This window comes from Mus caroli, unplaced genomic scaffold (assembly GCF_978045245.1).
Source record: "Mus caroli unplaced genomic scaffold, Mus_caroli_1 scaffold_2, whole genome shotgun sequence".
Lineage (NCBI taxonomy): Eukaryota > Metazoa > Chordata > Mammalia > Rodentia > Muridae > Mus > Mus caroli.
The window spans coordinates 54,210,764-54,233,054 of NW_028227257.1; the positions used below are offsets into that span (position 1 = coordinate 54,210,764).

General features: G+C 41.5%; 1 protein-coding gene across 5 annotated transcripts in view; it reads right to left on the reverse strand.

The window, feature by feature from the left end:
• The window catches only part of Galk2 (galactokinase 2), a 141,185-nt gene that overhangs the window by 67,287 nt on the left and 51,607 nt on the right, over window positions 1-22,291 (reverse strand). For all 5 annotated transcript variants that reach the window (XM_085834498.1, XM_021156374.2, XM_021156375.3 and 2 more), the window contains 2 exons: window positions 6,494-6,592; window positions 4,750-4,902 (listed from right to left, as the gene is read on the reverse strand). In XM_085834498.1, coding sequence (XP_085690624.1) covers window positions 4,750-4,902; window positions 6,494-6,592 — 252 coding nt within the window. The remainder of the gene's footprint in view (window positions 1-4,749; window positions 4,903-6,493; window positions 6,593-22,291) is intronic.

The following is a 22,291-nucleotide window of genomic DNA, read 5'->3' on the forward strand; positions in this document are numbered from 1 at the left end:
TATGAGCACATGAATGACCGGAGATCTGAGAGACAAGGAAGCTGCCCTGCACAGCAGTCATGAACCTGGAGGTTACCAATCCTGATTGCCAAATGGCATGTGTTTGTGCAAGGGGAGAAACCAAGATGTTCATTTCTCTATGGAGAAGCATTTAGATTCTCTGTAGCAGGTATTTAGAATTAAAGATTTAATGGGCTATTTCTCAGAAATTTGAGAAGCTTGAATGAGGGCGAATGACATCTCAACTCTCCTCCACTTTTGGAGAAAAACCAATTTGCACTTTAAATAAACAGCATATCGCCTTCTTATAGTTCCTTTTAACAGTGAACAGTGTCCATGGCCGGGTAAGATCGAAGATGACTTTTCTCCTGCTTACTGATCTACAACTGCCTGCTCTGACATGTGCATTGGGGCAAAGGTGGCACCAACGTCCCAGGGTTGCCAATCACTTCTGATTGGACTTAAGGCTTGCTCCAGCCTGTACTTGGAGTGATTACTGGGTCCAAGAACCTAATGCTAGACAGGCTATAGGCCCTGGGGGAGAACTTACTCTATTATTCTGCTGAATAGACATAGTATTAAACCAATTCCTAATTATTTAGTATTATTGTATCCATAAATTACTACATCTTTCAACTCATACCAGAAAAACTTCCTTCTCCAATAGAGGCAGTTACTACAGAGACCCACAATTTGTCAAGTTGACAACAGTAAAAGACTGTAGAATTCTTAGCGTTAATGGGACATCTTATCATAATCCTTCTTCCCAATGCTCACTGAGAAAGAAGAGGTGGAAAGAATCTAAGAGCCAGAGGCAGTACAGGACTAAAATGAAATAGTGGTTTCCAAACACAACAGAGTAGTTGTGAGATCAACTCACGGCAGTGTGACAGCAAGCTGCACAACACCTGTGTAAGCTCAAGACAGATAAAATCTCAGCATGGAAAGGGGAGGTGGGCGTGATGTCCCGCCCCTACCTAAGAAGTGATTGGCAATTGACAACTGCTAGAAAATGTAGTAAATTTTCTTGAAGTCAAATTTAAGAGTGTGGCCCCTGGTCATTCAACCATGCTCCAGTGTATGGCCAAACCCTCCAAGAAAAATAGGACTCAGTGGGTTTAGTTGGGGTTCATAGTTTATAGTATTGGTGTCGTTGTTACATTTGGTTCAGTTTGGTTTGGTTTTTGAGGCAGAATCTTACTATGTCACAATTGCTAGCCTGAAACTCATTATGTAGACTAGGCTGACCTCTACTTCCCCAATAATGAGGGGATTAAAGGCATATGCTGCCACCCAACATGAACTTCAGGGTTTATTTAAAAAAAGAAAAAGAAAAAAAGACAATTTTGGCTGGTTAAGGGGTGGAGTGTGATTACTATCAAAAGACAAGCCATTAAATTCTCCAAGAACTAACTGAGAAAAAGGAACTGTGCCTGCTTTTAAGCAAATTAAGTCTTATTTATGAGAAAATTTGGTTTTTAAAATGTGTTTTAGCTATATCATATTGGAAAGCAATGTGTACCAAGTAGCCAAATTCAGTTGCCAATTTCAATGACACATATGGAGTTATACAATTGAATTCCAATGTATTTCAACTAGATGTGATAGCACATGATCATCTATTAGCACATAAGAGATACAGGCTGGAGGGTGGCAATTTTGAGGCATTCTAGACCAGTTCCAGGCCAGCCTAGGGTACAAACAGGGTCCTCAGGAGACATCCTCAATAATAAGAGGTTCTGAATTTGATTAAAAACTTCAGCTACAAAAGACATGCCCTCTCTTCTAGTTAGCTCTCTGAAGACATTCCCCAAAGGGCCTGACAGTTTCACTACCGTTTCAGAGATACAGGCTAGCTCCGGATTCTTCCTGTGTCTTTGGAAGAGAGCAGTCACAACACGAAGCTGTCACATGCATCACACTTGTTCCAGGTCACCATGGCTCGAATTCCGTGTTAAGAACCAGAAAATAAAGTTGTATATGTCTGGAGTCTCCTCAGGACACCAGCACTTACTCATCAAACCTCAAGGTAGAAACAGCAGTGAGTAAGGCCTCAGGGAGAACCCTGGGGCTGCCACCTCCCAAAGAGGAAGTGTGTCCCAGCAGGAAATGGTCATTGAACAAGCACTGCTTCTGCTTCATCTGTATACTGCCAAGGTGCTATGAAGCTTAATATTACAACATCTCCCTTCACAATTTTAATAATTATCTCAATGAGTAGACTAAAATTTAAAAATCTAAATCTTTATTTAAAAAAAAAAAAGAAGTTCAACCCCCAAATTTTCCAGGAAGAAACAAACAAAACAACAAAAACTTACTTTTCCTAAATCGCTATAGCTTTGAACTTGACAGCCTTATAAAGCAGGAGTCAAATAGAAGACTCTAAGAGAGCTGCGGATGCTTTCATAGTAAGTTAATAGGAGTCAGTTTAATTCCCCACCCAGTTAGTAGAATAATAGCAGAAATAGATGATGATCAATGCAGAGACCCACGACTGATAGAGGTGCAGAGAATAGCAGACTTTGGAACAGTCATCCCTAAATACTACATCTGTATCACACCCTCCTGCCAAGGCTGGGGGATTACTGCAGAAGAGAAAGCATAGCCAGGGGCAGAGGACGACTACAAGTCAACAGTGCTTTCCAGAAATGGGCATTTGTTTAACATGTCTCTCCACTTCCACATTCTGTTTTACCTGAGATATGAACTGCATCCATCTTGTTAACTTTTGTGTCCCTAACTGGCTGACATGAGCCTAGGATGAACATTAAATGAAGGAATGACTACTCTGTCCCAATTCTTTCTCTCTACAAGTATGGGGATCCCTCTACATACCTAAGAAGTATAAGTGCTACAAATCGTAGAGGGATCACTGCTTACCTTATAAATAAAGAAGTAAGGCTTCTTTGAGGGTCATTTAGAAATATTTCAAAGAAGGCTAAAAAAACAAAACAAAACAAAACTGTACTGAACATGTGGGAAGGCCCTTGAGGGTGGTAGCCATGCCCTCGTGACTGCAAGGGATACTAGGAGATGCTGGGGTAAGATATACCAGCCTTAGGCCTTACAGGGATAGTCAAGAATGGGGAGGACACTTAATAAGAGATCAACAAATAGGGCTGGTTCCCATTAGAGAACTTTCACTAGCATGGTCCAGGAATCCTAAACTGCCAGTCTGGAATGCTGTAATCTAATACCATAGAACTTCAGCCTGGAGGCCTGTGGCCTGAGCCTTGGACCAGGACTGAACTATGCAGCCAGCACTTCCCTTATTTGCATGGCAGAGATTGCACAACTAAAAATTACATGGGTGCAGGTGAAGTACCCAGCCAGCCTGGACTGCTCTTCTCAGGACAGAGATTACAGGCCAGGAAAGGGCACACAAAGAAACTCACCCTAACTCAACTAGTCTCCTAAATGGAGGAAGCCCAACCCATCCATCACCCCAGCTAACAGCCCCCCATGCTGTCGGTGGTAGTGAAGTCCCCACCTGGACCACTTCCTTCTTGAACTGTATACAATAAGTTACTTTTTCTGTGATGGTTCAAAGAGTGAATTCTTCCACTGCCTGATAGTTCCTTCCCAACTACTGGCTGCTCAACTCAGTTCAGTACAAGGCTTCTTTTACTTTATTCCAAAGCAATGGGGAACTTTGGGGAAGTGGTAAACAAAGGGGGAGGGGGGGGAGAGGTACTTCATCAGGTAAAATGTCTAAGCCATCATGTCAGCCATCATTTGTAGAATGAGTGGGAAAAAGACAAACAGCTCTGAGGAACAGTACAGAAGAGAATACTGGGGCTGCTACACACCATTTGACCGATTGAAGACTAAAAGGCCTTTGGGGAGGTGGGGCTGAGCTTATGTGAACATGATCACTTGAGAGGTCTATAATGTTTTTTCACTATACCCTGGGTCCAGCCTGTCTTCTGCATGTTCCTGGTCAAGCCACATGCCATTCTGGGCACTGTGTGATGGGCCGTGTCTTTGTCCATTAGCGTATCACATTGCTCACTACTGATTGCATACTACCTGCTTCCTGTTGGCCTCTGAATTTTAACTCCATTCTCTCTGGTCCTATGAACTGAACCCCCACCATGCCTGCTGCACACTGCACAATGGTGACTCAATAAAGACTTCCTTAATAGAGTTAAGCCTTAACTGCCAAAGGTTCTACACTGCAGAACAAAAAACTACCTTGCCTTCCTGCTGGTAGGTATTTCCCTAGCAGACATATAAAGAAATCATCCTTCTGAGCTCACAGGGATGCCAGCACAACTACATTCTGAGCTACTGGTAATGTCCTAATGCACAAATGAAGTGTCCAATGGGGTGGAGGGAAGGGCAAGGCTGCCAAGACCCCTGCTGGGAAAATAAGATCAGCTGTTGTCATTTCTTTAATTGTCTTTCTCCACCTATGAAACAAACTCACACGGATTTGCCCTTAAGGAAATGTCTGCTTCTATTCTGGCCTATCTGTCACAAATGGCCATTGTCCAATCTTCCCCAGTGCATCCCAGAACACTCAGTTGTGAAGTTCATTCAGTTTCTAAAGAACAAGAAGAGAACAGAAGATCCAACTATTGGTTTATCTGTTAGGAATCAGACTGCTCCAGACACAAAGACTTGCAGTGAGAATGCTGTGGCTGCAGTCAGGGTGCTGCTCTGAAGTGGAGGAAACTAGAAACCATAGAGGACAAGCAAGGGAAGAACAGGCACGCTGCAAGTTCCACTGGTTTGCCACATCTGTACCTTTGCCGCCAGTCGACACTCCATCACCCTGACATTGAAATGTGAAGTGGCTGCCTTGTTCATTTCCACGCAGCTGTTGGCAATCACAAAGACTGCCCCACTGGGGAGCTTCACATTAGTCGCTCTCAGAGGGCTAAATTCTATTAACTTGGCCTATTGGAAGAAAAGCAACAGAAGAAACAATAATTTACTAGGATTCAGAAAAACATTTAAGCTTTTATGCACTCATTTTTATCTTAAGAAAACCTTCTCTAAAAACGCTGTATTTGTTCAAACATTGTTTACTGATAGCCAGGCATTACACTAGGTGCAGGAGACACAGCAGTGAACAGGATAGGTTCTGCCTCTGCCACAGTTGCTGAGAGAAGACATGAAATTATGTCTCCACATTGTAAGTATCACAGTGATAGCATTGCAAAGTTCACAATCTTACTCAGATACTTAATAGAAAGACCTAATCAGACAACTTAGTAGCCTTTGGAAAAGGAAATCTGGGCTGGAGAGATGGCTCAGCAGTTAAGAGCACTAGCTGCTCCTCTAGAGGTCCTGAATTCAACTCCCAGCAACCACATGGAGGCTCACAAACATTTGTAATGGGATTTGATGTTCTCTTCTGGTGTGTCAGAACACAGTGACCGTATGCTGATATATATAAAATAAATAAAAACATCTTTAAAAACAAAACAAAAAGGAAATCTACACTGAGTCCTAAAAGATGCTTAAAGGTGTCAGAAAGGAAGGAGTTTCTGTATGTGTGGAGAGGCAACAAATGACACCTGTGTGATTTGGGGGCACCAATCTGGCTGAAGCTCAGAGCTTGTAGAATGAGAGGCTGAGACGGGGCAGAAGGGGGGAGTTAGGAGGTAATGCCCTTTGCAAGGCCAGAGAACAAGGACTCTCCAGACTGTGAGCCTGACTTACACGAGCATCAGCGCTCCCAGCACTGCATCTGCCTGCCAGTTCACATCCAAAACTCCGAAAGAATAATTTTAGTGTTAAAATAAATTTCCTTATGCCTCATGTCTTTGGCCTAAAAGAATCAATGAAAATATATTCCTAATCAGAAGAATCCAGGTGTTCTTGGAAAACAGCCAAGCCTGAAGGGATTTGATATAAAGCTAAGAAAGATCTTAAAGAGATGCCTGCTTCTATTTTGGAAATAGGCACTTCATAGGCAAAAACCCAAACCTCTGTCTTGCCTGAGGAGCTGACAGCCAAGAGGAAGTGGTACTGGACTGGAGAATGTATTCCTGGCCTGCCATCAGCATTCTTCCTCCCACCACCAAAGCCCCAAAAATGTTGACAGAGAAAAATGACACCAAAGAGTAATTTACAAAAAGTGGGCTGTGCATATATGTGGTAAGAGAACTAACATTTGGGTTTGAAGCCAACGTGAGATTATGAAACACCACAAGATGAAGTGATTTCATGCAAGGTCAGGAAAGGAGGTCCCCAGGAGGGGATTGAGAAATCTCATCTTAACAATGAGATATGGGGGAAGCCTAGACACATTAGAAAAATAAGTCTAAAGTGTGCTTCTGGATGTTTAGGGTCAAGGGAATCAATATGAAATAGAGTCCACTTGCTCACTACTAGACCTGAGTTACAAGATAGCTGGGCAGTGGGCAACAGTAGAGTCTGAAAGAATAGACCTCCCATAACCACACATGCTGGGGGCTGCAAGCCTTCACCTCCATAGAGATTTTCCCAAGTTGAAATTTCCAAATGGCTCAGTGCTACTTACAGTTCCTTCTTCTGCAAGGAATGATATGGACTGGTCCATGCCTCCACCTTCAGTGCCTATGTAGCGCTCACTCTTGGCACAGATTTCTGCAAGTTCCACCTGGAAGAACAAACATTCATTTGTACTGGGATACTGTTGCAACCTATTTTTCAGCCAGATATGTCAATTAAGTTTGAATTCCAGTGCCAACTCTGGTCAGTTACATAGGAACTGAATAGAACAATGTGCTCTTCACAGTAGTTCTAGACTCCCATTGAACACAGCAGGGAGACTTACCAAGATCAAGTGACAACTCCATGGTGGGTCTAGAATGAGAGCAGAGAGTGCATGCTGATTTTTCTATCCCTAAAAGACTTCAGTGCATGCAGCATCCCTTATCTTTCTGTGGACACTATCTCTCCTCCTCTGGCACTAATTCATTTGGATTTGTCTCCAGACAGTGACAATGACAATTCCAGTGCCTCCAAAGCCAAGGCAGGCCAAAGCTTCCAAGCCAAAAAAATGTTGCCCCTCTCACATGTTAAGTGTGAGTATAGAAGTTCTCACTCTAGGTACAGCCATGATGAAGAAACTGGATGAAGAGGTGTGATCCTGTCCATACCAAAAATGTTAAGGGATTGTTATTTGTTTCCTATTGATTAATGGTAAGTTCAAAATCCTCATCTTGTATCCAAAGCCTTCTAAGCTTGTAACCAAACTGAACATAAAATTGGTTTACCATTCTTTTCTAAGTAGGGATGTCTTCCTGACGAATGCACACATAATTATAGAACCTGGTGCTGATTCATGCTTCCTGTAGAAATCCTAATGCCACTCAGTATCCAGGTCATTGGCCACATATTGGCAAGCTGACCACTCAGATCTTCTGCTATCATAGAGGCTTCCTGAAATCCTGACCTCTGCAGCTCCAACAGTGGCACCTAGTTACCCAAATTGCTCTTCAGTTACATGGTCCTTTCTCCCAGGCTTGAATCAAGACTCACTCGCCCCATTAGCTGTTCAGCTTGATGAGCTGAAACCCTGATGTACTATGTCCATCTCTTGCCTTCTTGTTTATCTACATCTTCTCAATGTGGTGCACAAGTTCTTCTAGCCTTAGCTCGCTGCTCACCTCTCCAGTCTGTTCTCCCAGCACTGTTCCCAAAATACCTTCAATTCAGAAACATGGAACAAATGCTGTTCTTCCTGACTTCCCAGAACTTACCTCTGCTCAGGACTCTGCTATCCCTGTTTCAATACCTCAGTGCTCCCAAATGCACACGCACCATAGAATTCCTCTCTGCTCTCCCAACATCTAACATTATGATCACTGTGAGTCTTGCTTTAAGTGGGCTTGTCTTTCTTCATGGGAGTCCATGAAGCACTATGATAGCTACTCCTGGTTTTCAACTTGAGTAGACCTGGAATGAACTACAATGAAGAAATGGAGGGCACACTTGAAAGAGATTACTTTTGCTTGGTTGACTTTGAGGTGGGAAGAACACACCTTTAATCTGAGTCACCCCTTCTGCTGGAAGCCTATCTGAGGACATGGAAGAAGGAAGCTTTTGCTCTTTGCCTGCTTGTCCTTGCCTTGCTAGCAAGTCCATTCCTTCACTGGCGTTAAAGCTTTACTTCTTTGAGATTTCAGCAAATACCGAGGACCAGCTGAGACATCTTGTCTTGTGAACAAAGCAACTGCTAGATTCTTAGACTTTCCTTTCATAGCAGTCATTATTGGATTAGCTGGACCACAGCCTGTAAGTCATTCCAGTGAATCAGATAAGATAGATAGATAGATAGATAGATAGATAGATAGATAGATAGATAGATAGATTTTATAAGCTGTTACTCTAGAGAACCCTAATACAAGTAAGCACCTACACCATCTACTTAAGTAGTCTTGGTTGGATCAGGGTGCTTCTTACTGGCCCTTAACTGTAACATGTTTCCACTGCATTTCTTTTTTCCCAAATACTGTGAGTCTGTGACAGATAAGTTGTGGTGTTTCCTCAGTGACACTGCCTTACATGCTGCTAGGTATGTCCTAAAAACTCAATAAACTGCTGCTGCTTCCCTCCCTGACAAGAGCTGTACAAATTCCATCTGATGACTTTAGCAAGTGTCATAGCTCTTATTAGTCATGTGACTTCACTAACATTAACTTTGCCTGGTGACATGAGGTAAACCTAGAATTTTGACATCAAAGGCATTGCACATGACCGATGGTACACACAGCCAATGGTCTGTCTATAATAGACACATTAAAAATAAATTAGTGACCAAAAGGTCAAAACACTTACACTTAAAATGCAGAGAAACAATGTGCCCAGATGAAACACAGCTTACATCAATCTGTAAGCTTGTAGGGGTCTGGTGCCCACCTAATTTTGACCTTGTATGAAAACTTAAAGTCAGCCCCTCAATGCAGCAATGCCCACCATTGTTGAGTGTAAAGAATTAGCTGCAAGCCTTTGCCTACCCCATGGTACAGAGGAGAACGATGAGATTCAGGGACTTGGACATGGAGAAGCCAGGATCTGAGTGTCATCCATCTGACTCTGGTGTACAAATTCCTTTCACACATGAGTGGCTTCCCCAGGTAGAGCTAATGTAACCACTGTTCAACTTCTATAAGGGATGTGAAAAGACAAATGAGGATGACCAAAACGTTAAGATTCTCCTTCGTATGAGGAAAGATATTTGAGCACTGAGAAGTATTAATTACTTTATAAAGCTCATAAAGTGGGCTGCCAAGATGGCTCACCAATAAAGGCACTGTCACCAAGCCTGATAACCTGAGTTTGATTTCTGGGATCTACAGGGTGATAGAAGAGAATATATTCCTAAAGTTTCTCTTTGACTTACACACACACACACATGCACACACAAGATAGATAGATGATACATATTTTAAGCTCTTAAAGTATGCCATGATATACATTTATAGTTATAAGATGTTCTTTTTGTGTGTGTGTGTGTGTGTGTGTGTGTGTGTGTGTGTGTGTGTGTGTAATCCAGAGTGATACCTCTGTCACTCACAGGGAAGAAGCCATCTCAACACTTGCTACTGTAACACCTGACAAATTCTAACTGGACAGACAATACTCAACAATTCTAAGTAGGGAAAAACAAAGAAAAGGAAAAAGAGAAAAGAAAATGAAGGAAGAAGTTAAAAGATAAAGGCTGACTTCATTGATGGAACCTTAGGGTAAATAAAAATACAGTGGGGAGAATCTAGGACCAGAAGCATCCTGACTGTGAAGTGAGCCAGAGTTCTCTTGCAACTGGCTGTGTGATCTTAGGTAAGATGCTTCACTTCTTCCAGTGTCTATTTCCCATCTGCTAATTACTTCTCAGAATCCCATAAAACAGATGCTTCTCCATTTTGCAGATGAGGAGACTGAGTCATTTGTTGGGTAATAGTATACTGGAAGTTATTAAAGCTAAAATACAAATTCAATTATCTAATTCTACCATCCATATTCCTTTTTTCTTTTAGATTTATTTATTTTTGTATGCATTGATGCTTTCCCTGCCTATGTGTCAGTATGAGGATGGCATATCCTCTGGGACTGGAATTACAGACAGTTGTAAGCTGTCATATGGTTGCTGGGATTTGAATCCAGGTCCTCTGGAAGTTCAGCCAGTGTTTTTAAGTGCTGAACCATCTCTCTAGCCCCCACCATCTATATTCTTAATTACCATGTTATATCACCTCCTATCCAGACTGAAGAGGAAAGCAATGCCCTCCAAGCCACAGAACTACTATGACAACCCTAAAACTTAACTTAAAATATCACAAGTAAGAGCATGGGGACTCTCATGTAGCATGTAAGTGCTGACAAGTGTTGATGTTGTTATTTTCACAAATGCATAAATAATCATTTGATTTACAGAACATGATGGCTCAAGCTAGAGTCAAATACAGGATGTTTTAAAGATGTTCACAGCAATACAGAACGTTAAAGATTCTGAAAGTCTCTAAATGGGCTAGAACCATTAGGTGAACAGAAAAGTAGGGCCCCATTAAAACGATCTCTGTCCACCTGCAGACAGGAGTTCCTACCCAATAAACAAAACATGCCTACCTGGAAAATTCAACAGCAGGCCCACCCACTAGCTGGCTTCCTCAGTGGCCCTAGCTCTGAGCCCTTAGTACTAAGTGGTGGGGTGAGGGGGAAGCAAAATGAGTAAGAGATATAAAGAAACTAGAAACAAAGGCTAAAAGAAACCCAAATCTGACTTAAGGAAAACAACTGCATAAGTCTGACAGTAAACAAAATTAGTTAAGCCCACAGCCCAAGCCGGAAACTATAACCTGATCTCAAGGAGTCATTCCTGGAGGGTTGCCGAGTACCTGAGTCACCCTGGACACTCAGGGTCATGTGGGTCTGCCAAGGTGCTTTCCATCTTTTAAGATACTAGAAATGGAATCATTGCACATCTTTCAAAAATTCCATCATCCAGAGCAACTCAGAAAGGCACTGAATTGGTGCTTCTAATTTCTGAAATTGTATATGATTTTGACAGAGTCCATAAAACTAAGAAGCTGTCAAAAAGCATGTTAACAGATGTGTACGGGGAAATGAGCATCCTGGAGGCACTCACAGGACAATCTGAATAACTCAGGAACCCAGTTGTGTGCAGGAAAGGGCAAGCTCACAGTTCTACCACACTGGGCCATCTGAATTTTCCCAGTTTCTCTAAACCCTTGAGCACAAACACAGAGTCTGAGAACTCTCAAGCAAAGCCAACAAAGCTTGAGCCTATTAGGGCTCCTGCTTCCTCCCTCCACATGGTCCTCTGATTCTATGCCTGTGCACTCCAGGAACCAGGTTCTCCCCAGCTAGTCTCTTGTGGCTTAATTTTCTCACTCATCCTTAGAGAAGACAACTGGACTGTGGAAGCTTTGCTAACCTGTGGGTAAAGGACAAAGCCAGCATCTGCCCTCAAGGAGCCAAAACACTGATTTTATCTGTAGGTCTTCAAAAGAACACAGAACTCTATTATGCTAGACAGCTTCTATTTTCCCTCCAAATCAGCTCTGCGCCCGTCTTCACCCTGCAGTCTACTAAGAAGGTTCCCCGGAGGAGGCTCCCCAGGAGTGAAGCACCAGTATGTACCCTGCTTCTACTAAGACTTGGGACATTCGGAGGGACAGGAAGGAAGGTCATGCCCATCTCTAACAAAGTCACTTTCAGGCCCAAGGGTAATCTTAGCTCAATTTGTTCTGGTAAAGAAATTGTTCTTTATTCATATTTTCTAAGCTAACCCTAACATATCTGGATGAGGTGAAAATTTTAATGGCTCTGGGAGGAGTTGGGGGAGGAGAAAACATAATCAAAGTATGTGAGGGTTTTGTTTTGTTTTTTTTAACAAAAAAGATATAAGGTTCACAGCAAAAAAATAAAATAAAATAAATAAGCATGTTAAGTAAAAAACAATGACTTTACTTCCTGTCCTCCTTTTCCTGCCTCCAGCCCCTCCCATGAAACTTGCACCCTCAAATCTGCAGCCTCTTTTTATTTGATTATACATACATTCACATTATGTAACTAGAACTGCTGAGACCATTAAGTGAACTGGCATTGTGATGTGTGCTCATGAGCCAGGTCCAGGCCTCCTTGTCCCCCCAGAGCCTTGCCACCTGCCCCACACTGAACTTCACATTCACATGCTCTCTCAAATGAAGCTAAACAAAAACAAATGAGAATCAAAAGAAACAAAAAAAATAAATAAAAATAAAACAAAAGGGGGAGTAATTAATTTTTTAAAGGTGGAAAATCTCTCAATGGACTGGACAGTAAGGAGCTTGCAGGCCTTCCTTCCCAACATCCAACTCTAGAAAGAGTCACAAAGACATCCCTCCTACAAAGCCGGATGACCTCCGAGTGAGGCTGATAAGCTGCCGTGGCTTCCTCCATCCATAGACAACGCATAGGACAACCCTTGCATGCTTAAACACTTTCCGGGCACTAATAGCAAGTCCATGAGAAAGGGCTTTATTGCTAAACAGACTTTCTAATGAAAAAAGTGAATCATGTGGAGGCCAAGTAAACTGCCAAGGTCGCCCACTAGTAAATGTCAGGACCAGTACTTGAACTGTGAGTCTGGCATGGGCTTAAAAACAAAATCCTCGGGCTGGTGAGATGGCTCAGTGGGTAAGAGCACCTGACTGCTCTTCCGAAGGTCCAAAGTTCAAATCCCAGCAACCACATGGTGGCTCACAACCCAAAGTTCAAATCCCAGCAACCACATGGTAGCTCACAACCATCCGTAATGAGATCTGACTCCCTCTTCTGGAGTGTCTGAAGACAGCTACAGTGTGCTTATATATAATAAAAATAAATAAATCTTTTAAAAAAAAAAAAACAAAATCCTCTTCTTTATCTGTAAGAGGAGAAGGATATGGGGGATGGCTCAAGAACTCAAAATTCAGGAGATTCAAAAAGCTTCTCTCCTTGCAGATTTCTCACAAGGACAATTAATTGGATCCCTTTCTCTATTTTAAATGTTAAAAAAAAGAGGGTTCTGGCAAGAGGCAGTACCCACACACAAGGTAACTATTATTGGAAAGACGGGAAAGATAATTGAAAAAAAAGAAATTGTGGGAAGACCATAGGAGCAGGAGTCTTGCCAGACTGATGGAATTAGACAAAAATATGACCCAAGTCACTGCTACTAAATACCAGTGGGGCCCCCAGAGCCTGTGGTAAGGGCTGGTGTTGCTTCCTTGGCTGGTAGATTGCTTATTTTGGCTCTGACCTTCCAAAAAAAACGCTCAGTAATGATGATAATACAGGATGGGTGGCAGGCCTGCGATCTCTGTGGTTTGGCAAGCATGTCTTAGAACTGCATGTCCCTTCCCTGGAGACCTTCTCACTGCATGGGAAGGGCTCTTCAGACTGGGTTTTCAGCAGCATAGTCTTGGTCCCACTCTTAAGAACCAAAAGGAAGGATCACTGAGTGTAAAGTCAGTATCCTCCAGCACGGTAAGGGCTGCAGTTCACACCTAGTCATTTTCCTGATGTGGGCTAATGATACAGATGCAAACACAAGCCGGCCAAGAATTGTCACTCCATGAATCACAATCTGAAGCCACCAAATGCAGAGCAACCTCCAGACACTGACCCAGGAGAAAGGACTCCGTGTAAACAGCAGTTAACACAAAGGCGTGAAGTGGAAGAACTGAAGACTTGTTATAGGAAGGAAATTGACTTGACTGAGCTCAGATGTTATGTGGAAAGTGAGTGCTGCAGGCCATTACAAGAGAAAGCCAGAAGAGTGTTGTGCCTGCACTTGTTTCAGAAGGTTGCACAGGTCCTCTTCGTGACTGTTGAGGTTTGACTGCGGTTTGTCGCACGAAAATACACAGAGTACTGGTCAACAACTCAGCAGTGGCAAAGCCCTTAAGAGGCACCATGAGTCATGGAGGCTACATCTTCGTGAGTGGAAGATGCTTTTCTTGTGGAATGGATTAGCCACCACAGGCATCTGTCCCCCTTTGCACAGTAGCACCACACATACCACCCACCAAGATATGGTACAGCGTGAAGTTCATACCAGACACAGCTGCCCAGTGTTGAACTTCCCTGTGTCCAGAACCACAAGCTGAATAAACCTCTTTTCTTTTTAAATTACTCAATTGCAAATATTCCACTATAGGAGCAGAAAATATCACAAGACAATTTGTACTTTGTATGCTCCAAAACCTCTGTGTGATATAGTTTAAATTTAGGGATGACAGTACCTCTTCTGAAAATGGGAATGATTCTGCTATTTTGATCATGAAACCAATATAACTTTGTTTCAGCTTTGCTTGGCTTCTAAGAAATTCAGTAAGTAGGCTTAAAGAAAAGTTACATTAAGAAATGAATAATCAGGGCTGGAGAAATGGCTCAGCAGTTAAGATCATCACTCAGTGCTCTTGCAGAGGACCCACATTTGGTTCCCAGCACCCATACAACAGCATACAACCATCCAAAGCTCCAGTTGCAGAAGCTCTGATGCCCTCTTCTGGTCCCCAAAGCCACCAAGCACACATATGGTACACTTATGCACATGCAGGCAAACATTCATATACACAAAATACAATTGAAAAACAAATCCATAATGTGTTTTTACTTTTTCTTTCCTTTGTCCTGCTTTTCAACTTTTGATTCATGACCTTATTAAATGTATATTGTACAAAAAGATTGTCAGTATAATATAAAAGAACACTGAACCCTAGCCGACATCAGATTGGATAATCATGCAGAGTCAGGGGCAAGCAGGGCACATTCTGAAGAGGAGTGACAGCAGTGAGCAGCAGGAGGCTGCACAGAGCTGCAGGCCTGAAGTTGGTTCAGCTACACTGTGTTCTTGCTTTGGTCCATCCATGCTGGCTGCTCTCCTGCCGCTCCCTTTTAAATGGAAATGTTTGCTCAGTGTGTCTTAGAAGTAGGTCCTTTTCTTTTTTGACAGCAGCTCACAACCAAGAGTTTACTTTGAGTAATGAATTTCTCCACCTCTTGAAACATAGATATGAGTGGCTTTGGCAACCAAGACAGTGGCATATAGGACACAGACTTGAAAAATACTTGTAAGAGCTTAAGGTGTAGCTCAGGGGAAGAACAAGCCCCTGCACTGAAACCCAAATTTAAAATAAAAAAGGGAAAGGAATGAAAGGAGGAAAAGAGAAAGACGAAGGGAGAGTGCAAAGGAAAGATGAGAGGGATGGAGAGAGCGAGGGAGGGAGAGATGAGGGAAATAAAGAAAAGCAATTGAATTTGGACTTTTCCCTCTGTGGTACTTTGGTGTCCAGAGTCTTCCATGTAGACAAGCCAGGGGGCTAGGAAGATGGATGGCTCTGTGGGAAAGAGTTTTTGTTCTTACCCACAAGTATAAAGACCTGAAAGCACATTGCCAGCATCCGTGTAAAATGCTGGTCATGGCTGTACATAACAACAGCCCTGGGAGCATAGGCGAGTGGATCCTGAGGGTTCACTGGCCAGCCTAGTGAGAACTGAAAGCTTCAGGTTCCGTGAGAAGCTGCCTCAGGAAATAGAGGAGACAGCAATATCCTGCTCCAGTGTATGTACCTGAACACTTGCAGGCACCACACACCATAATCAGAACCAGAGTCATCATAACAAAACAAGCAGCCATGTGAGCCAGGCACTCCATCATCCCAGCCGAGAGCCAATCCTGAACCCTGTAACTGACTCACACTCTGAGCTGAAACCTGTTTAAACGGTTATTTTAAGCCCTGTTTTGGGAAGATTTCTTACATAGCAAAAGCTAACTGATAATAATACCCGCCTTTGCACTTCAATACACATACATAAAGCAAATATTCCTTTCTGAATTAAGCTAGTTTGAATTACTTATTTTTCCTTACTAGCAAAAATCTTAATTCCCATATACCTTTCAAAATATTTTATCTTCACAGAAGCCCACAGACAACTTTAAACATTCGGCTCTATTGAATTTTTTAAATGCAACTGTCCACAAGTTACATAATGCTATGGTTTACTCTCCACAGGTCCATACTGAGCCTCCAGGACTGTGAGCTAAGTAAACCTCTTTTTAATGAACAATAAAAAATGATCTAAGACATGCCCACACACATATACACATGCACACACACACATATATACACACACAAACCAAACACACATACTCACACATACACACACATGCATACTCATACACAACACACACACACACACACACACACACACACACACACACACACACACACTTCTCCAGCCTCCCTGACCCTTATTCTTCCATAGTGTATAAACTTCTAGATTAGCGTATGTGTGCTGCCAAATTAACTAGCCCGTGTCACTTCCTAAGAAGAGATTCATAATGAGCCTGCCTCTGGCTTCTGACACACATCCCTATTTGGCTTTTGTTTCATAGTCTAAACTTGTCAAAATGAGTTGATTTTCTCAGTCCACCATGTTCCCCCTGCCCTAGCCTTTGAAAATGCTCTTCCACCTGTATTTATTTAACAAATATTTATAAAGTGGCAACTGTCACAAAGCATTATTATGACATACTAGTTTCTGAAGGAACAGCAAAGTGAGAAAACAGTCGGGCATTGTAAACTCCCCTCGCCTTGAACTGCTTTGTCAGTAGGATTGAATTAAACAGCTTCTTCTGGGAACTTTTCTTGGATTTCTGGCCTCTGAATTCCACACTTCCTCTCTTTGCCAGAGCCCTTACCAGTGCAACCTAGTAGTTAAAGCAAGCGAGCTTCCTCAACTGCAAAGCTGGAGTTAAAATAATCACCACTTTATTTGGTCCCTGTAAAGACTGTAAAAGCCGTGTATATAACTAGAGCACAATGAATATCACTATAATTATTGGGCAACCATAACCCCATCTAACATTCTATACCACTGCAAATGTTCATGGCCCAAATATTTACTCAAATGCCATATTATCAGACAGACTCTTCCCTCCACAAAATATTTTAACCCACTTCTACTTTCCACCTCATAATCTGCTTTTCACTCAGATTTCCACTTTATATAATCTTTTCATTTGTTTTCTGTCTCTCTCCTCCCTCACAAAGTTCTGTGATAATGAATTTAAACCCTGCCCTTCCCTGTGCCTCAAATACTGCCTGCCTGGCACAAAGCAGATGTTCTATAAAACGTAACTGTGTCACATGTGCAGCAAATGTGGCTTCCCTGAATGGAGACAGCTTAAAGTACAAAGGTTTTATTTTTACATAATCTTCAATGACAGAGTCCCCTTTGCTAATAATAAGAATCTTTATTTAATACCAGTCACATTTTTATTCCTTAATACTCTAAAACAAGAATATATCACTTTTATAATAATAAAAAATACTTTTAAGGGCTTTACTAGTATTCCTGGTGAGATTAGGAAGTTAAATCTATTTTTAGCCACTAAAAATAATATGTTGCCACTTAACTCATTACTCTGAAACCCCTCAAACCTAAAATTCATACTCAGGAGCTCATTCTCATTATTTTCTGTCAACATTCATGACTTTCAGCTAAAATGCCTGACTTGAAAATATTTCACTGATTCTCAATTTCTGATCAACAAGGAAAAACCATGACTTTTACCCCCTTAATAACAGCTATAAAATTCCTGTCCCCTCTCTCCAAAATAAAAAAAAAAAAAAAAAAAAAACATTAGATGGCAGAAAATACACCTTAAAAAGTGGCTTGCAGTTTTAGAAATTCCCCCATCTCAAGCCACCGGTCTGTACCACTGCTGTGTACCGCCGCAGCACACTCTGTGCCAGCACATCTTTTGTTTTGTGTTCTCCTCCATAGGTGACTCTTTCATCTGAAGATGTAAGAGCAGAGGGAGACTCAGGAAGTGGGACCGTCTTTGTCACTGGTGTTATTATACTAGCTCTCTAATTCACATGTTCAGATTAAGAAACACACTTTGGTATGTGGATAAAGCTGAAAGTATCCATCACCCGGCATAAATACCTGACATTGGAGAAATGTTTAGCATCTAGTGACTCCAAATGATCAGAACAGACATCTGTCACAGAAAAGGAAGCTTGAAGGACCAGCCCTACCTGGAACAGAATTCCTTCGTTAATGTGGTTAGTGTAATTTATCCTCCCCATTGAGGAGAAGTGTAAAATGACAGACTTTTGAATTAAAGCCAAAATAATGACAAGCTATTACCAAGAAATGATCATTCCCTGAGGTCTCTGGGGACACAGAGATTTAATGAGGCAGACCCTATAATGACAAACCTTTTGCAGCAGTGCACAGGGAAGTGCTACACTGAAGGCAGTGATTAAATGGGGCCTTGTAAGCCCAGTAGATTCAACAAAGGAAGGAGAAGTCTATTAAGCCCACTTCCCAGTCACCCACCTCACAAAATCATGCCAGAGGCAGGGAGGGTATTGGGTGAGAAGAAACATGTGAATTAAATCCTTCAGTAGCTAGCAGTGCACTCGCCAGCTGCCTCCTAATGTGGAGGCCTCAATTTCATAAACCATGGCTGACATTGTTTATCTTTCCTTTCCTATAATGCACTAAGTACATGACTAAAGAAACCCAAAAAGCCTGACAGTCCTGACTTCTGTCAACACCACCCACGAAAGAAAAAAATAACATTAGTACACATATGAAAGCGTGCAAATGACGGGCTGCCTTCAGCTCAGCAGAGCACGCTGCGCAGCAGAGCACGCAAAGTCCACCTGTCACTGCAGAAGCTCTGGCTGACCCTCATGCTTGCCCACACCAGCTGTGGGATCATTTGAAGTTATATATACTACTGAGCAACTTCTTACAATGTAACACAAAGCTTTAGGAATTGAGCCTGTGTAGTATAAACCCCTTAAAGATCACAATACTTAGAGATACGGACACATGTAAATATTTGTTAGTCAAACCAAATTCCAGTTGCCTGGTAGTTTCTTTGGAGTCTGCCCATGTCGTTACACTGAAATGTGATATATACAAACTCTGAATGACTGCAAGGGAGATAACATGACCCAATACACACAGTGGCAGTTTAGAATTACACTGGCTTGGGGTATTTTTATCTTAGCTATCTCAGTTTATTCCTAGCTTAGTACATTTTATTTCCTAGGCAATGAGATAAAGGAAAACTTGAGGATGCTTAAATATCAACACAACAGTCAAGAGTTTTAATTCCTTAAAAGCCAAGAATTTGCCATTTTTACATTGTTGTATATTTTAGGAATTCAACAAACATGCATTAAGCATTCTATTTATTAAACCACAAAAGAGAATTATTAAATGATGGTATGTATGCATTGTCACTATTAACTTTTTTATAACCATGGTTAAGAAAAAGCCTACCTTTATTACCTTTATCAGAAGGGCACAGGCAGCACGTTTCTGCCTGATCAGGGTCACTGCTGATGCCTATTTGCTTGTTCGTGTCTGGGTCTCACTAAACCTCCTAACTTGGCCCCACAGCTAGCTGGGATTGATGGCCTGTGCTACTGGGGCCTGGCTTGTATTTTTTAAATTTCAAGTACAACTGAAGAAACAGAAATCACATATTGTGACTCACTGAGAACAGGGGACTTGGGGAGCACTCTCAGTCCAATAACAAACTAACCTCTGTCAAATTCCAACTGAGGAAGTCTGACCAAAAAAGATGGTCTACACCCTAAAATGTCAATGTCACAACAGGCTCAGAAGTGGAAGAGATTATTCTAGAATAAAGAAAACTAGAGCTGGAGAGATGGCTCAAGAGTTAAGAGCACTGACTGCTCTGCCAGAGGTCCTGAGTTCAATTCCCAGCAACCACATGGTGGCTCACAACCATCTGTAATGGGATCTGATGAACTCTTCTGGTGTGTGTATGAAGACAGCTGCAGTGTACTCATATAAATAAAAAATAAAGGGACTGACCCCTGAATAAATTCTGTGTCAGAAAAAGTTGAAACTAAAAGAAAGGTTGGGCAGAGAGAACGAGAGATATTATTATGGAGCCAACTGAGAACTGTAAATATGAGCTGCATATTAGATAATAGTATTACAATATTATTAAATTTTCCAAGCACAAAAATTATATTGTGGTTATGTTGAAGACTTCCTTTGAGATGTGTTCTGAAATGTTGAGGGTGATGTCTGACATTTACTCTCCCAGTGTTTCAGGGTGGGTTTTAAGATAAAGCAAATGTAACATGGGGTCTACATGGCTCCAGGTTCAAGGGTCCAGATGCCTGGGATCTGCCACTTGCCCATACATTATGTATGTTTGACATTTTTCATGATAGAAAATAAGGGGAAAAAATAAGTGCTACATCAGCAATTCCTTTAATTATGTTCATCTACATGTGTGCAGATGTTCACAAGAAATCCACCACTAATAATTTAATCCCAAAAGTTAAGACAAATCAATGATGACTTGTATATACTAAACATATGAAACCTGAAGGAAATGACATCTTTTAAGTTTTTCTGATAAACTTTATCACCAAATTTCCTTCTCCAATTTTTTTGCTTTGCCATAAAATTTAAGCATTATGTATTATTTAAAATAGCAAATAAAATATTTGTAAAACCTGACAATAATATTTTAACTACAAAATTATTAAGCCATAAAAAGGTAAACAATCATACAACTTCTGTTATAAATGCTGAAATGGGCATTTTCATCTTTTTTACAATGAAGAGTCTGTAAGTGGTAGATTCCTTACAATTCATCAGAAGACACACAGATGAGATATTCCCTGGATGCCCCATAATCACAGGATTTTACCTTCCTTCCTTACTTACTTATGGGTAGTTCCAGGCTTTGATGACCAAGACCACACATAAAATTCTATAAACCCTGCTTCCACTTGATTTAAGTAAACACAGTCAAAATTAACATCTGTTAATAGCCCAAAAGTCTTCTTATGTGGGATATTACCCAAGAACTTTGAAATAACTGTATCTGCTCACATGCTTAAGATAATTAAATCAAAATATTGGTCAAAGAGGAACTTGGGTGGCACACATTAAAATCTATCATTTGAAAGTGATATCAGAAGAAGCCAATCTGCAGCCTAGACTGGCTCTGATAAAAAGGAAGTCCTGTGGGTATCCACAGCACAGTGTGGCTTTCTCAACATGAGTTTTACTAAGTACTCATTAGAAGAAATGAAATGTGAGCTTATTGATGCTTCCACTACTGTTCCAAGAAGTTATGATGTGTCCTGGGAAAGAGTTTAATTACAGATAGAGATGTTCATGAGTAAATTACTTGAACATGTCTGTTAGGAACTTGACAGAGAGGAAAGGCTACACATGGTGAATGAAACAGAAATGAAATGTTAACTTTGCCATTCACGTGCCTGGAAAACAAGTCTTCCTGTCCTTAAGGGTTCATTCTTTGATAGATATATCTTTGCAGAAAAGTAACAAGAAAAACTCTAGCTTCCCCATTAGTCATTTCAGTTCGCATAACAAAGTGATGGCCAGAGAGGCATGATGAAGTCATAAGATAAGAATGAGAAGCAATATTACCGCCACACTGGAGGAGGGAATAAAGCTGAACCATAAAAATAAGAATATTGGCAACATGTATTATAGACCCAGCTAACTAGTGTCAAAGGTTGGACTTTCTAGGGCCAGTGCCAGAAGAAATCTTCATAATTCAGTGCTTATGAAGCAGTCTTGATCAGAAACTTCAACTGGCTCAGTTTTCTTCCCTGGATTTATTTTTCCCCAGAAAGTAATGTTAATTAACATTGAGTCCCTAGACTATATTAGGGAAGTGAATCTCTAGCCAGGTGTTCAGCTCCATGGAGAATTTTCAGGATAGCTGGGAAAGAAGCACAAAGTCTGGGACCCTAAAGAGGATTGTGGTCTAGAGGCACAGAAAGTTGCCCCGAACACTGCCCTGCACCGCACTAGCCCCCTACCAAAGGAGAGAACAGAAGAGACAGAAACACTGTTATCAGAGGGTGTTGCAATCTCTCAGGAAGAAAACGGTCTCAACCATCAGGGCAGATGATGCCAGTGAAGATGGCTTCAAGGTAACTAATAGCCAGATGCTTAGCAACTTCTTTCTGTTTAAATGTCACTTCCTATCTCTTATGTTACTAGCTACTCAGAATTGTCAGCTTTACTAATAATTGGGGATTGTTTTATTTTGGAATATTTTCCTTTCCCATCTACTATAACTCTGTGTCCATTATGTCATCTGAATAGCTTCTCTCTACGTTGGTTGTTATCCCTGCCACACTTACCTAGAGCACAAGCTTCCTGTTATCACTGTGGCTCTGGCCTCTGCCTAGAATGGTGTCTGTGACAGCAAACAGTGCAGAATAGAAGGTAAATAAAGTCATCCCTACTACCT